The sequence below is a fragment of the Felis catus genome, chromosome C1 (genome assembly GCF_018350175.1).
Source record: "Felis catus isolate Fca126 chromosome C1, F.catus_Fca126_mat1.0, whole genome shotgun sequence".
Classification (NCBI taxonomy): domain Eukaryota; kingdom Metazoa; phylum Chordata; class Mammalia; order Carnivora; family Felidae; genus Felis; species Felis catus.
Window position 1 is genome coordinate 106473400 of NC_058375.1, and position 12381 is coordinate 106485780.

The 12381-nt window shown below is 48.2% G+C and overlaps 1 protein-coding gene across 1 annotated transcript; it reads right to left on the minus strand.

Annotated features, from left to right (window-relative positions):
• Positions 1-1708: 1708 nt before the first annotated feature.
• S100A10 (S100 calcium binding protein A10) lies at positions 1709-11765 on the minus strand. Its single transcript, XM_023259176.2, has 3 exons — positions 11610-11765; positions 5119-5271; positions 1709-2126 (listed from the first exon to the last, which is right to left on the minus strand). Exons 2-3 carry the CDS (start codon positions 5248-5250, stop codon positions 1965-1967), a joined length of 294 nt encoding a protein of 97 aa, XP_023114944.1. The 5' UTR covers positions 5251-5271; positions 11610-11765; the 3' UTR covers positions 1709-1964.
• Between the last annotated feature and the right edge of the window lie 616 nt (positions 11766-12381).

Consider the following 12381-nt stretch of genomic DNA (forward strand, 5'->3'; position numbering starts at 1 on the left):
GGCGCCCTGAACTCCAATTTTATCATTCCCCAGTAAACACATTTGCCCCAGGAGGCCGGTGGTGTACACTAACAGGTAAATCCAGGCTGATACACGTTCCTGTAGACAAAGAGATGGTTTGCTTGACTGTGATGGGTCAGTTTCTTCTCTGTTCCCTGTACGTGTCAGAGTTTATCTTTTAGAGCCTCCTTTCTGGAGAGCCATGGTTTCTTTAACCTACAGGTTGGAAGACTTCCCTTAGAATTAAGAATCACCAGTGTGGCAGACGTAGATCGTCCAACTGCTAACGTTCAAGGCTCCCTTGAAGCTAGGGCTCTGATAGGGTTGCGGTTCTGCTAACCAGATGCTCTTCTTTGAGCCTTGGATGTGGAGCCAAGTGCTGTGTGGAAAGAGGCAGGGGAATGGGTGTCTGGGTTGTGTGGTTCTGGACCTGCCAGTTGTAGCCAGGGCTTCCCAGTTCAACAGCCCCCTTGGGGGCCGAGTTCTGTGACAGGATGACTTCCTGGGGTCAGTTTCTTCAATTGCCAACTCCCCTCCTCCATTTAACATCTTGTAATAAATCTCTCTTTGTAAACCAGATGGAATCCCATAGCTGCAAAGCTGCAAGTTGTCTTACCTTGTTCATGTGATGCCTGAGACAAAATAAAATGGTTGGAATTTTATCTTTGACCTTGATTTTATTACAGATTTCTTTTTCCCAAAGCTAGTTTTGGACTACCCTGTTCCCTTTTGCATGCTTTTCCTTCTACTGAACTTTTCCCGAGAATTATGCTGATATGTCCAATCATAAAAACAAAGGTTTCCATCTTCACTGACCTGTTTAATTGGAACAATTTCATGTGCCAATTCCTACATCATCCCTCCATAAAACAGAATATTGTGTTATTATTAAGCATACAGCATGTACTGCACATATGCTAGAGCTTGAAATAGGGACAGACAGGGCTGGGGGAAATATTTTGCTGGCTCTTAAGACCTCAGTACTGGCACTTCATTTTCTTTTTCTTTTTTTTAACATTTATTTATTTTTGAGACAGACAGAGAGAGAGAGCATGAACAGGGTAGGGTCAGAGAAAGAGGGAGACACAGAATCTGAAACAGGCTCCAGGCTCTGAGCTGTCAGCACAGAGCCTGACGCGGGGCTCGAACCCACAGATCGCGAGATCATGACCTGAGCCGAAGTCGGATGCTTAACCGACTGAGCCACCCAGGCGCCCCTGGCACTTCATTTTCAATAGGAAAGGACCGCCCCACTGTGTAAGTTTCGCTGGCCTGTTTCCTGCCATCTCAATATAATCATGACCTCTCGTGACAACTCAGTGTATGTTAATGAGCTGTTACTGAAGCATCACACTCTGTGTCTTGATCTTGTCTTATGGACTTATTTCTACCTGAGAATTTGCTGAAACTTTGTCAGAAAACTGGACTCTGACATCTCAGGTGTTCCAGGTACTTGTTGGGAAGGCTCTGACTTAACTAGACAAGACTGGGCTCCATAATTATGAAATCAGGGTATTTTCTGGAAGTGCTGGTAGGTCATAACTACAAGGGCAGATGGATCAGAGAAGTCAGACCCCAGGCCTCAGTGGAGAGGGCTTTCCTACCCTGCTGGCTCTATGGTGTGCCCTCTGCCCGTGGGCATGCAGACTTCTTGTGAATAAAGTGGGGACCCAGCATTTCTGAAGGAGAAACAAACATTTGTCCCAACTGAGGAACTAAAAAAAGAATTTGTTTATTGAGGGCAAGAGGATGCAGGCAATATAAAAATCAAAAGCTTATCTGGCTTTCACTGACTTTACTTTCTCTGCTTCTCAAATGGGGGTTGCATTTTATGTATACATTTTCTGAGGGTCCCAATCTGCTCATGGAATCCTTTATACTGGGTGGAGGGGGGGAGCTGCGGGGCAGACTCCTTGAGAGGCCCTCAGGAGAACTCTCTGGGTGGGAGTGTGGCTCAGAGCTGCCTACTTCTTTCCTTTCTGCTTCATGTGAACTACAAAATAGTCATTGCATGCGATGGTGAGCCCAGCGATCAGCGAAAAGAAGCTCTGGAAACCCACTCTGCCGTCCCGGCACTGGTCTAGGTCCTTCATTATCTTGTCCACAGCCAGGGGGTCTTTTTGATTCTGCAAAGAAGAACAAAGGCAAGAACTATCAGTCAGTGGCTGCAGTGGCCAGCTTCTCTGGCTTGTCCCCCTGACAACCAGTAATAGAGTCTTCCCATTACCTGAACTCTTGTTTTAGGTTGTAAGTGGTCTTTGGACGTCCCCTACATGTGTTTTTCTGCCTTGAGAGAGCATTTCAGTAAATGCATATTTTAAGCTCAGAAAGAGGTTTTCCGTGGCATCATTTCGTAGAACTATAGGGATCTTAGGAACTGCCTATTTCTAGAAAGAGGAGATTCACGTCAGACAAGCTAAACCCAAGCCTTTTAATTCTCAGTCCACTGTGCTTGCCACCGTGACCCTGGCATGACCTTGTGAACTGCTCTGCTCCTAGTTCAGCTGTTTCCACAATTTTCAGTATCACAGGATTCTGCCTAAGAACCACCCTAAACTTCCCATTTTGTAGTGTGAGCCTACATTCTCTTAACACATGTTTATTCCCGATGGCGTGGTCAAATCCTTGAAAAAGGAAACTCCTTAAGGAAAAATCTCTAAACATTAAAAAAGAAAAAATTAAAAAAAATTTTTTTTTAATTACCAAAAGTGTGGGGGGGGGGGCACTTGGGTGGCTCAGTCAGTTGAGTGTCCAATTTCAGCTTGGGTCATGATCTCGCAGTTTGTAAGTTCGAGCCCCACGTCAGACTCTGTGCTGATAGCTCAGAGCCTGGAGCCTACTTTGGATTCTGTGTTTCCCTCTTTCTCTGTCCCTCACTCACTCACATTCTGTCGCTTTCTCAAAAATAAATAAACATTTAAAAAATTAAAAAAACAAAAAGATCTCAGAAGATAGTTTAGGGAGTAAGTTTCAGATCACTCCTTGTCCTACCTAGTGAGGTGGGAAAGTGTGGCTGCTCCCACAGGGTCCAGACCATCAACCGGGGGGGAAATATGGCCTCCTAGAAGTGTGCAAGTGTTCAGGGAAAGTCTGTGTAATCCCGTCGATTGCGTACATGAGTGAGGAATCGCACACTCAGTGTCTCAGGTATGCTGGATGTGTACATCCTGCACTCAGAAATCCCTACAGTAAAGCAACCATGTTTCCTACTTGTGGACGAGACTCCCTCCTAAGCCATCAACTTACAACCCCCTCTGTGTGGCTGTCTTCACTTTGGGTGGGTTTCAGCTAATTCTGGCTTCACTCCCAGCTTCCTGGTTGTGGTCTGAAGGAGTGAAATTTGGATGACACAAGGGGTCAACTTTAGAAACAAAATACTCTTGTCAGTTCAGCGAGTGTGGGTGTGCCCAGAATTATGACCTGTGCCTGGAATAAATTACACTACCATGTTCAGTACTCAGTACTATACACACCCTTTATGTTTCTTCTGCTACAAAGCCTTTAGGGAGCAAGGGTCTGTGTCTCATGTGATATTCATCTTGGCTTCTAACATATGCAACAGCACAATTAACAAGGGTTTAGGGGGCATCTAGGTGGCTCAGTCAGTTGAGCATCTGACTTTGGCTCAAGTCATGATCTCACGGTTCGGAGTTCAAGCCCTGTGTCGGGTTCTGTGCTGACAGCTCAGAGCCTGGAGCCTGCTTCAGATCCTGTGCCTCCCTCTCTCTCTGCCCCTCCCTGACTCATGCTCTGTCCCTCTCTCAAAAATAAATAAACATTTAAAAAAACCCAGAAAAACCAAAGAAAGCACAAGGGTTTAATACGTGGGGAATGCCTTTGTGTGGTGGGCAGGCTTATAATGAACACATGTCCTTGCATTTTATGCTTGCCTGGAAGGATCACAGAAAGTGGAAGCATGGAGGTAATCATGCTCAGCCCTCTCATTTTTCAGGGGCAGGAACTGAGACCCAGAAAGCTAAAGTAGCCTGCCCAGTGTGAGGGCAGAGCCAGACTTCTGGTCTGGGGCTATACCAGAGGGTGTGCAAAAGCAGAGCAACAGCATATTCTAGCTCTTTCTGGGATGGCATTGTGGTAACTGCAGCTGTGAGACTGTCATTAGGCTTTATACCTGTTTACTTAACTGGTATTGACGACATGTAAATCAGAATGTACCGTAAAACCCTGTTTACTGAGCCAGGAGTCGGGGCTTGACTAACGTGCTATCCACCAGGCACATGACAGGAGACAGGACCCAGCCTTTTACCATCATCTCCCTTCACCCTTTAGAGGCTGAAGTCATTTTCTGCACCAAGCACAGTAGTGCAAGGAAAGAGGGACTTGCATTTCATGCTCATATTTTGTCAAGTAATGTTTCACCTTCCGTTAAACGCAACAACCATGTCTTGAGGGTCTATGATGTAAAAGGACAACTGTGCCTTGCAGCCTAATGTCCTGAGTGAGGTGTCAGAGCTGATGGCAGACTCCTCTTCCAGTCTTGATGGAGCCGTTGGTCTTTCAAACTCAAGTTGCGCTCCTGTGTTCTCATAGCTTTTTTTTTTTTTAAATCTCATAGCATTTTCAATGTGAAAAGCAGTTATTTCTGGAGTGATGCTTGGCTTTCATTCAGCAGATGCTTGACACTGTTCCTTTATAGAGTAGGAATAATATTTTTAAAAAGCCCTTATCTGAAGGGATTTAAGAGATGCAAAGTTGCTCAGAGTGGATATGACCAGAATATGACAATGCCAGTGCCAGGTTTATGACCTGAGGTGGCCATTTCCTAGCTGATGACTCTCTGGTAAGAGGCTTTCTTCGGTGACTCTGTCTCAGTGGATGCAGGTGACTCCACCTTGTCTTGTGGCGATTCATGTGCAGCTTTATTTCAGCTCCATATTGTAAGCCCCTTGAGGGCAAGGACTGCGTCTTCTCTACCTTCCGTTTCCCCTACAGTACCTTACAAACAGGAGGCACTCAATAATGTTTAATAAATGAATGAACAAGGACACCTTTCTACTAGTGGCTTCCACAGGGAAGGGATGGGAAGAGGAAGGAAAAGCAACCAGGGGCTAGAAGCACTGGTTTTCGTGTCTGGTTCTTTCTGAGCCTTTCAGCACTTACTTCCAAAAATCCAGGGAACTCCTTTTCCATGAGTACTCTCAGGTCCTCCTTTGTTAGGTAGCCTTTGTCCCCAGCAAACTTGTGGAACGTGAACATCATCGTTTCCATGGCGTGTTCCATTTGAGACGGCATTTTGATGAGGTCTGTTGAAACCTTTTAAAAGATGTAAAGAAAGAGTTTACATTAACTTTTAAGCCACACGTACTGCCAGTCTTCTGTAGGTAACTAGAAGGAAGATGAGTAGTAGATCATCCATCAGACCCTTTTCGGCTCTAAAGTTCAACGACTCTGAGGCCCAGTTCACCCCAGGTGGGCCCCCCTGCTGATGGAAGCAGGTACCTCAGGTATTGGTGCTCTGAATGAGGAATTTGTCTAGTTGCCCACTAATTCTGCATAAATCACCTAATGAGGAATAAAAACTCTAATCATTTGGATCATTTGGAAAAGCAAGGTCCACGTCCCTCTGTTTAACAGACAAAGCATCTGCAGAAAGAGCAGGTGTTTCATCTTTTCTCTTGGCACTGGCAGATGGGACTCTTAGACATGGCTGATACCAACCACCCACGCAGTCAAGCCTGGTTAATACTGAAAACTTCAACCCTCCAAGGTTAAGTAGGTAACCTGGTTCGGTGTAAGTCTAGGTTTAGCAACCCGTTTACAAATGAATTTTGTCTGCTGGGCGTGTATTTTTTACTAAAGGTGTGAACTTGTGATTGCAGTAGACATTTGCATCTCCAGCAGTAAAATGCTGTTACTCAAAGCTACCCAAAGCTCATTATCTAGTTTCTTGAAAAGGAACAGGTAACAGGAGTCAGGACTCCTTTGGGGACCTGGTTTTTGGCAGGAAGGACAGAGAGCAAGAGCTTTCCATCAGAAAGTATTTGAAAGGAGGGAAGGGAAGCATATCAGATCACTATAGTCATGTATAATGATCTGGGGCATACACCCGGTACTTAATAGGAACTCGGTGAGTTTTGGCTTAATTGGAAGGAATGCTATGGCCAGAACAGAGCACTGTTGGCTAACACCGCCTAAGATCACTAGTGGATAGATAACAGGTTAACTTGAATAGAGACTGTAGTATACCACTTACAATAAAACAAAACAACAAAAACACCTCACAAGAATGGGTTTTGAGCACAGGCTGAAGGAGAGGCTAGTACCTTTGTCTGCTGATTTCAGTCTGGTTCCTGCTGCTGACAGATCTGTGTTCAACACAGATTCCTAAATGCTGCCTTTTACAGAGAAGGTGGAGTTAGTTGGTGACCCCAGGGATTGAGTAATTATACTTAGGGAATTGTAAATTCTACCCCCTTAATCCCCAGAAAAGTGCAGGAACCAGCATGCCAAAGAATGTGCTACTCTAGAGAATGCTATACGCCAGGATCTGGGATGATTCATCTGAAAGGCAGTTCTCTTGGAGAGATCAGCAAATTAATGCTTCAGCGTTTGCTGTGAGATGAATTCCAGGGGAGACACACCCTTTTCCCCTCTCTTCCTACACAGCCCTTGTGGTTTCAGAGGGCAGTCCACAGTGCTGAGATGGAGTTGCCCTTGCCTGGATTGTTCTGGAAGTCCAGCAGTGTAAGAGAACTGAACCAATGAGCCACCTACGGGAGGAAGACGTGGGAACCCACCCTAGTTCTGAAGTAACTCAGGAAAGAAGTTGGAGACCAGAGGTGTAAAAATACCTGTGTCTAAGCTCAGAGCGGGACGGTATTTCACAACCAGTTCCCAAAGATGCCAGAAACTGCATTGGCTGCCAGACACCCTGTTCACCTTCTTCACAGAACAGAGCAGAAGGAAAGTGCACCGCAAAGCCAGAGGACAAAGAAAGGGGACGCAGTAGTAGAGTAAGGACCGCTATAATAGGGGAACAGGCCGATTTAGGAACTTGTAAGAAACACAAGTTGTAAGCAGGAAGAAATCTTGGCCACCCTAGAGTATCTTCTTCAAGAAAATGAGGCCAGTCTTCCCTGAGTGAACGCTCAGGTCTCCGGTCCTTCCAGTCCCCTGCCCCGGGTCCTTCCAGTCCTACCCCTCCTTGCCCACTTGCTGTTTTATTCAGCACATGGGCCGTGAGTATGTGAGTATGGCAGGCACCCAGCTGACTCCCTATTTGTCAGGTAGACCTTTTGAAATGAGAATGCAGAACAGTGACTAGCCAGGAATCTAAGTTCATGAAGGTGAAATAACTGACTTTGGACACCAGAGGAGATGCCCGTGGTCTCATCGGGGACCAGTGCCCATAGAGCACTGAAAAGGGCAACGAGCAACTTATTGTTCTGAAGGAGGAGCCAGTGCACTGGTTTTAAAGTAAGACGAAGGAAAAGCGGGGACAGTGAGGATTAGAAGTGTTCTCTTGGCCAGTGGAGGAGTCACAGAGCTCTCCCACGGAGTTGGCAGCCCTCTGGTCTTGGGTGGGGCAGACTGTAGGGCTGACCATTGGCTGCTAAAGTCGCAAGCCCAGGGACCTGAATCTGGCACTTGGATCTTCCCAGCCGCCTGACATGGTCCACTCCTGGGCAAGAGCTTGATAAGCTCTCATGGGGGCCTGGGCCTGCAGCCGAGAGGATGGCAAGAGGATGGCAGTGTCCTCTCTGTGCCTGAGACAAGCTACTCCTGCATTTGAAACACCCTTTAATCGGTTTCCTGTTGGCCTCTCAGATTTAAGATCCTCTACGTCAAGAACTGTGAATTTTTCTGTCTATGAACCACAAAATAAGCATCTGCTAAATGAATAAGTCAGACAAACCCCTTGGCAGGGCCCGAAGTACCTGTGTGACCACTCAGGTCTGGACTGAAAACTGTGTAGCTCAGAGCCCAGCAGAAGGACGTGAGGCTGGGAAGAGCTGGGGAAGGGGCCCAGGGGCCCTGTGAATGCATCAGTAGAGTTCAGAGGGAATCGCATTCCAGGAGTGCAGGGAAAAACTGTCCTGCTAAACAGGTCTGGCCAGACCCTGAACAGGACTTCTTTCTCTTCTGACTCCTGCTGTTTTCTTGTGTTTTGTTTCTCACTGTGAGCCCCACAGGCTATAACTACCTCATGGTTTTCTCATTTTTTATTGAACCATTTTATTCTGATGTCTGTGTAACCTCCCTACCTGTTTGCCTTGGTAAGATGGGGGCTCAGAACTCTGTAGTCTTTCTCTGTGTGGTTTTCTCTTTTTTTTTTTAATTTGTTTTAATGTTTATTTTTGAGAGAGACAGAGGGCAAGTGGGGGAGGGGCAGAGAGAGATGGAGATGCAGAATCCAAAGTTAGCTCCAGTCTCTGAGCTGTCAGCACACAGCCAGACGTGGGGGTGGAGCTCACTAACTGAGATATGATCTCACCTGAGGTGAAGTCGGAGGGTTAACCGAGTTACCCAGGCGCCCCAAGTGTACTTTTCTTTATAGAAAAGAATTCTGGACTCCACAGATTTAGTCACAGTGATGGGAATTAAACTTTCCATTTCTTGTCCTCTTAAAATGAGCACCTACTGTGCATGTCTGGTGTTAGGCTGGTGCATTCCCACACACACACACTCTCTCTCTCTCTCTCTCTCTCCATGGTGCTTGCCTTTGGGGGAGTTCACCAGCTAATGGCATACTATTTAAAAAGTCTAGTTAATTGTGTTTCTGTTTCTTCTCCCACTAGATTGTGAGCTCCTTGATCAGGGTCCCAGTAGGTAGCAACCTGCCATCACAGCCTGCTCAATGAATTGGTAAGAACGGAATTGACAGCAATGTACATTTTGATTCTCCTGGGAGTAGCAGGGAGCCTCCTTAGAAATGTGTCTGCTCCTGAGCAATCCCAAATGTTTGCTCTGGATCCATGCCCAGATCCAGACCGTAATTTCAAAAAGGATACCTCTAAAGAGCAAGAGGCCTGATTTACTTTGCTCTTCTGTGTCTTGTCCATACCCTAGTTTTCTTGCAGCCCACCCAGAAAATAATTGGCAGGGTGTCAGTAAAAACAAACATCTGTTATTTAAAATGTGTTTAGGGTTTCCTTTCTTTTGCTGTGGAGATTTTGAAAAGAAAAGAAATTTTTTTAATTGAACACAGAAGGTGTTCCTAAATTTGATCCCTAAAGAGAGTTCAGAAAAAATGAGTTGAGGCAATGGATCTGGATCCAGGCTGTCTCTCCCACCTTTCCCCAAGCATAAAATTGCTCACTAAAAAAACGAGGTAGCAGAGGGAAAATTCCAGATGTAATGCAATAGGAAGAAAGAACCCAGAAGCCTTCTCTACCCCAGTGGAGTACAACCATGTTTCTTTGAAGAATTGTCAGACAATCAGCATGAATTGGCAAACAATAGCCATTGTGACAACTACTATCAAATCCATTGGTGGGTTGGGTGGTAGTTATTTAGTGAAAGGGTAGGAAGTGTTGAAAATTGTTTAAAAAAAATAAGTGAGTTCATTTTTTTTACTTTTGATACGAGATTCCTAAATCGTTAAGTCCCCAGGAAAATGAGAAGCTTAAGAAAGATGCTAAAACTTCATTTCAGCTTTCCCTGCACTCAGAGTGCTAATTTATACATCATAACCTGAAAGGATTCCATTGTTTCCCTCAACTTTGAAAGACTGTACTGTGTCCAAGGGCATACCAAGTGGGTAGTGCTCTTAAAAAGCCACATTTTTGGAACTGTCATTGGAAAGCAGGAAGTCACCCAGTTTCAGCTCCACCCAGCCCAAGGCCTGACCTCACTGGGGTGGCTGCTTAAGAGACTAAGGTTAGAGGCCAAGCACGGGAGGAAGAGGGCCCATCTGACATTGTTTGCAAGAGAAACCAGGGGAAAACATCACCTAGAAATCAGTGTACTTTATTTATGTCCAGTGCACCTTTAAGAAAATTTGAAGACCTGAAATAAACTCCAAATAATAGGTCAGATGAAGAAAGTAGCTTCTGGCTGTCAAGGAAGGCATATACCATTTAGGAGAGACAATTAAATACAAATGGGATAGGAATCTGTAGGGGCAGAATGCATGAAGACATTTCAAATGAGTTACATGAACTCATTTCTGCCCCAGCCTCTGGTATTATCTTTTTCAATCTGCCGAAACATGTTGGAGGCAAAGATCTCTGTCCGTCGGCGTGTTTCCGTGAGCCTGGCCTCACCTGAAGTTCAGGATGTAAAGATCCGCTACTGCAGGTTGAATCTCAAGCTGCAGGGGGAAAAAAATCTGCAGCAATTACCGCAAACCTCTTGACGGGAAGAGCTACCTCACTAGTGAAGCTTAGGCCACCTGCCAGCAGGCACGCGGGCCAATCATCCGACAGTGCTGTGTCTTACCATGGCTCTGCCAGTCTAATTGCTGCCCTCACCCACGGATCAGTCAAGAAACCTCTCCTTCAGATTGCCAGCCAGTCCTGGTGTGACTCACTTCCTCTTGGAAAATGCCCTCTGAGATGGCACAGTTCCCCTTTTCCTTTAGGGAGTGTTCTGTCCGGCCATCTGCAGAGAGTATCTGGAACCATCGCGGACCACACCCACATGGTCTCACAGCTGAGTCACCGGCCTGCACTAAGGGGATCTGGGAGCCCTTTGTGCTAACCACGCCCTGTGCAATGCTCTCAGCTCCCCTGGGGAGGGAAGGGGGTGTAGGCTTAATGTGTTCCAGAGTCTGGGCTAAGGGCTCTGCCCAGCTTGTAGCCGCTCTACTTTCCTCCCCAGCCCCACCCGACACGCCAGAGTCCCTGTTTCAGTTAGCTGGAGTCTAGATGGACAGTTAGCAGCGTCCAGGGCTGGAGGAAGCTACATTCCTTTGGCCAAGCTTAAAGTGGTGACCAGGTACCAAGGGCAGGTCTATCTGTCTCTTTGCACTGGGCCAGATTAATCTGGGTTGGGAGGTCCTTCATCAAACCTACTCTTCCCCCTCTTTATAGTTCCACTTGTGTAATTAAGATCGCAAGAAGGGAATCCTTTGAGTAGAGAAATCCCTTCATATATTCCCTCCCCCCCAAATCTCGCTAGCCAGGCTTATAAAGAAAACAAATAGACCTCCCCCTTTCCTGTCTGGCAGACAAACAACAGGAAGCCCAACCTGAAACATCAGGGCGAGGGACTGAGCAGTGCCCTTTAGGAAGGGATCTGCTGGCTGCCGGGCAGTCCAGCTCGGAGGAGGCCGCACACATCTGGACAGAGGTCAGCCTGCAGCCAGAGCGAGCGCATATGCCGGCCAGGACGGGGCGAATAGCTCGGGTGACGAGTGGAAAAGCAGGAAAGTGGGAGTGAGGAGAGATCGACGGAAAGGGAGGAGAGCGCAGAGACCCCAGGCGTGGACACGGAGGTCCGGTACGGAGGACGAGCGCCCCTCCTCCACTCCTCGAGGATCGCGGCAGGGGCGCTGCCGGTCTCGCCGGGGTGTGGCCCAGGGCGCGGAGCGGCGGACGCCCAGCGGACCCCGGCGCTGGGGCAGCCGATGGGGGGGCTTCCCCGCGCGCGGGGTCGCGGCCGGGCGGGGGGGGGGCGGGAGGGGCTCGGGAGCAGCCGGCTGAACTCACCTTGGCTGGAGGCGCGGCGGGGACTCTCGCTTGGCTGGGACGCGCGGGCCAGTGAGCAGAGCGTGGCGGGCTGGGAGCCTTAGTATGGGGAGTGGGGGTGGGGAGGGGAGGCAGGAGGAGCCTGGGCCGGTGTCCCGGTCCCTGCTCACCCCACCCCTTCCCCGCCCTCCTCTTCCTGTCCCCCCGCGCCCCGCGCGGGCACACCCCCTCCCAGGCGATGCCGTGGGCCTCACGCCCAGCCTCCGCCCGCTGTCACCTCGGCGGAGAGCGTTCTTGTGCACGTCCGTCCCCGCTCCAGGGCTCTCGGATGGTTCAGGACACCCCCGCCCTGGGCCGTGCCCTTCCTCTCGGGTCTGGTTTTAGAGAGGGAAGGCGCAGTCCTCAATCCAGCCGTTCTGCGGGTGGGGCGCCCTGCCCCACAACCGGTGTAACCTACAGGTCCAGGAATTAATTTCTAGACAACACTGCTGGGAGGGGCACGTGGAGTCCTAACCGTCGCAGGATGGTCGTAGTTCTCGTGTTAGGCTCCGGATTTCAGTCCCGAGGGTCTTCGTGGCCTGAGCCCCGCTCCACCTACTCCTGGTGCCCGTCTCTCTGGGTGGGGTATGAAGAGTGCCGCTTGGCTTGTTGGCGCCGTGGATACAAACCTTTTGTTCAACAAGGGATTTACCCCTCCTTGGGGATGGCTTTACGTGGTGGAAAACTCAGCTTGGCATTGTTAAGAGCAAAGTTTCTAAGCCTCCTTTTTGTCCTGTAATTGGCTTGTTTGGTT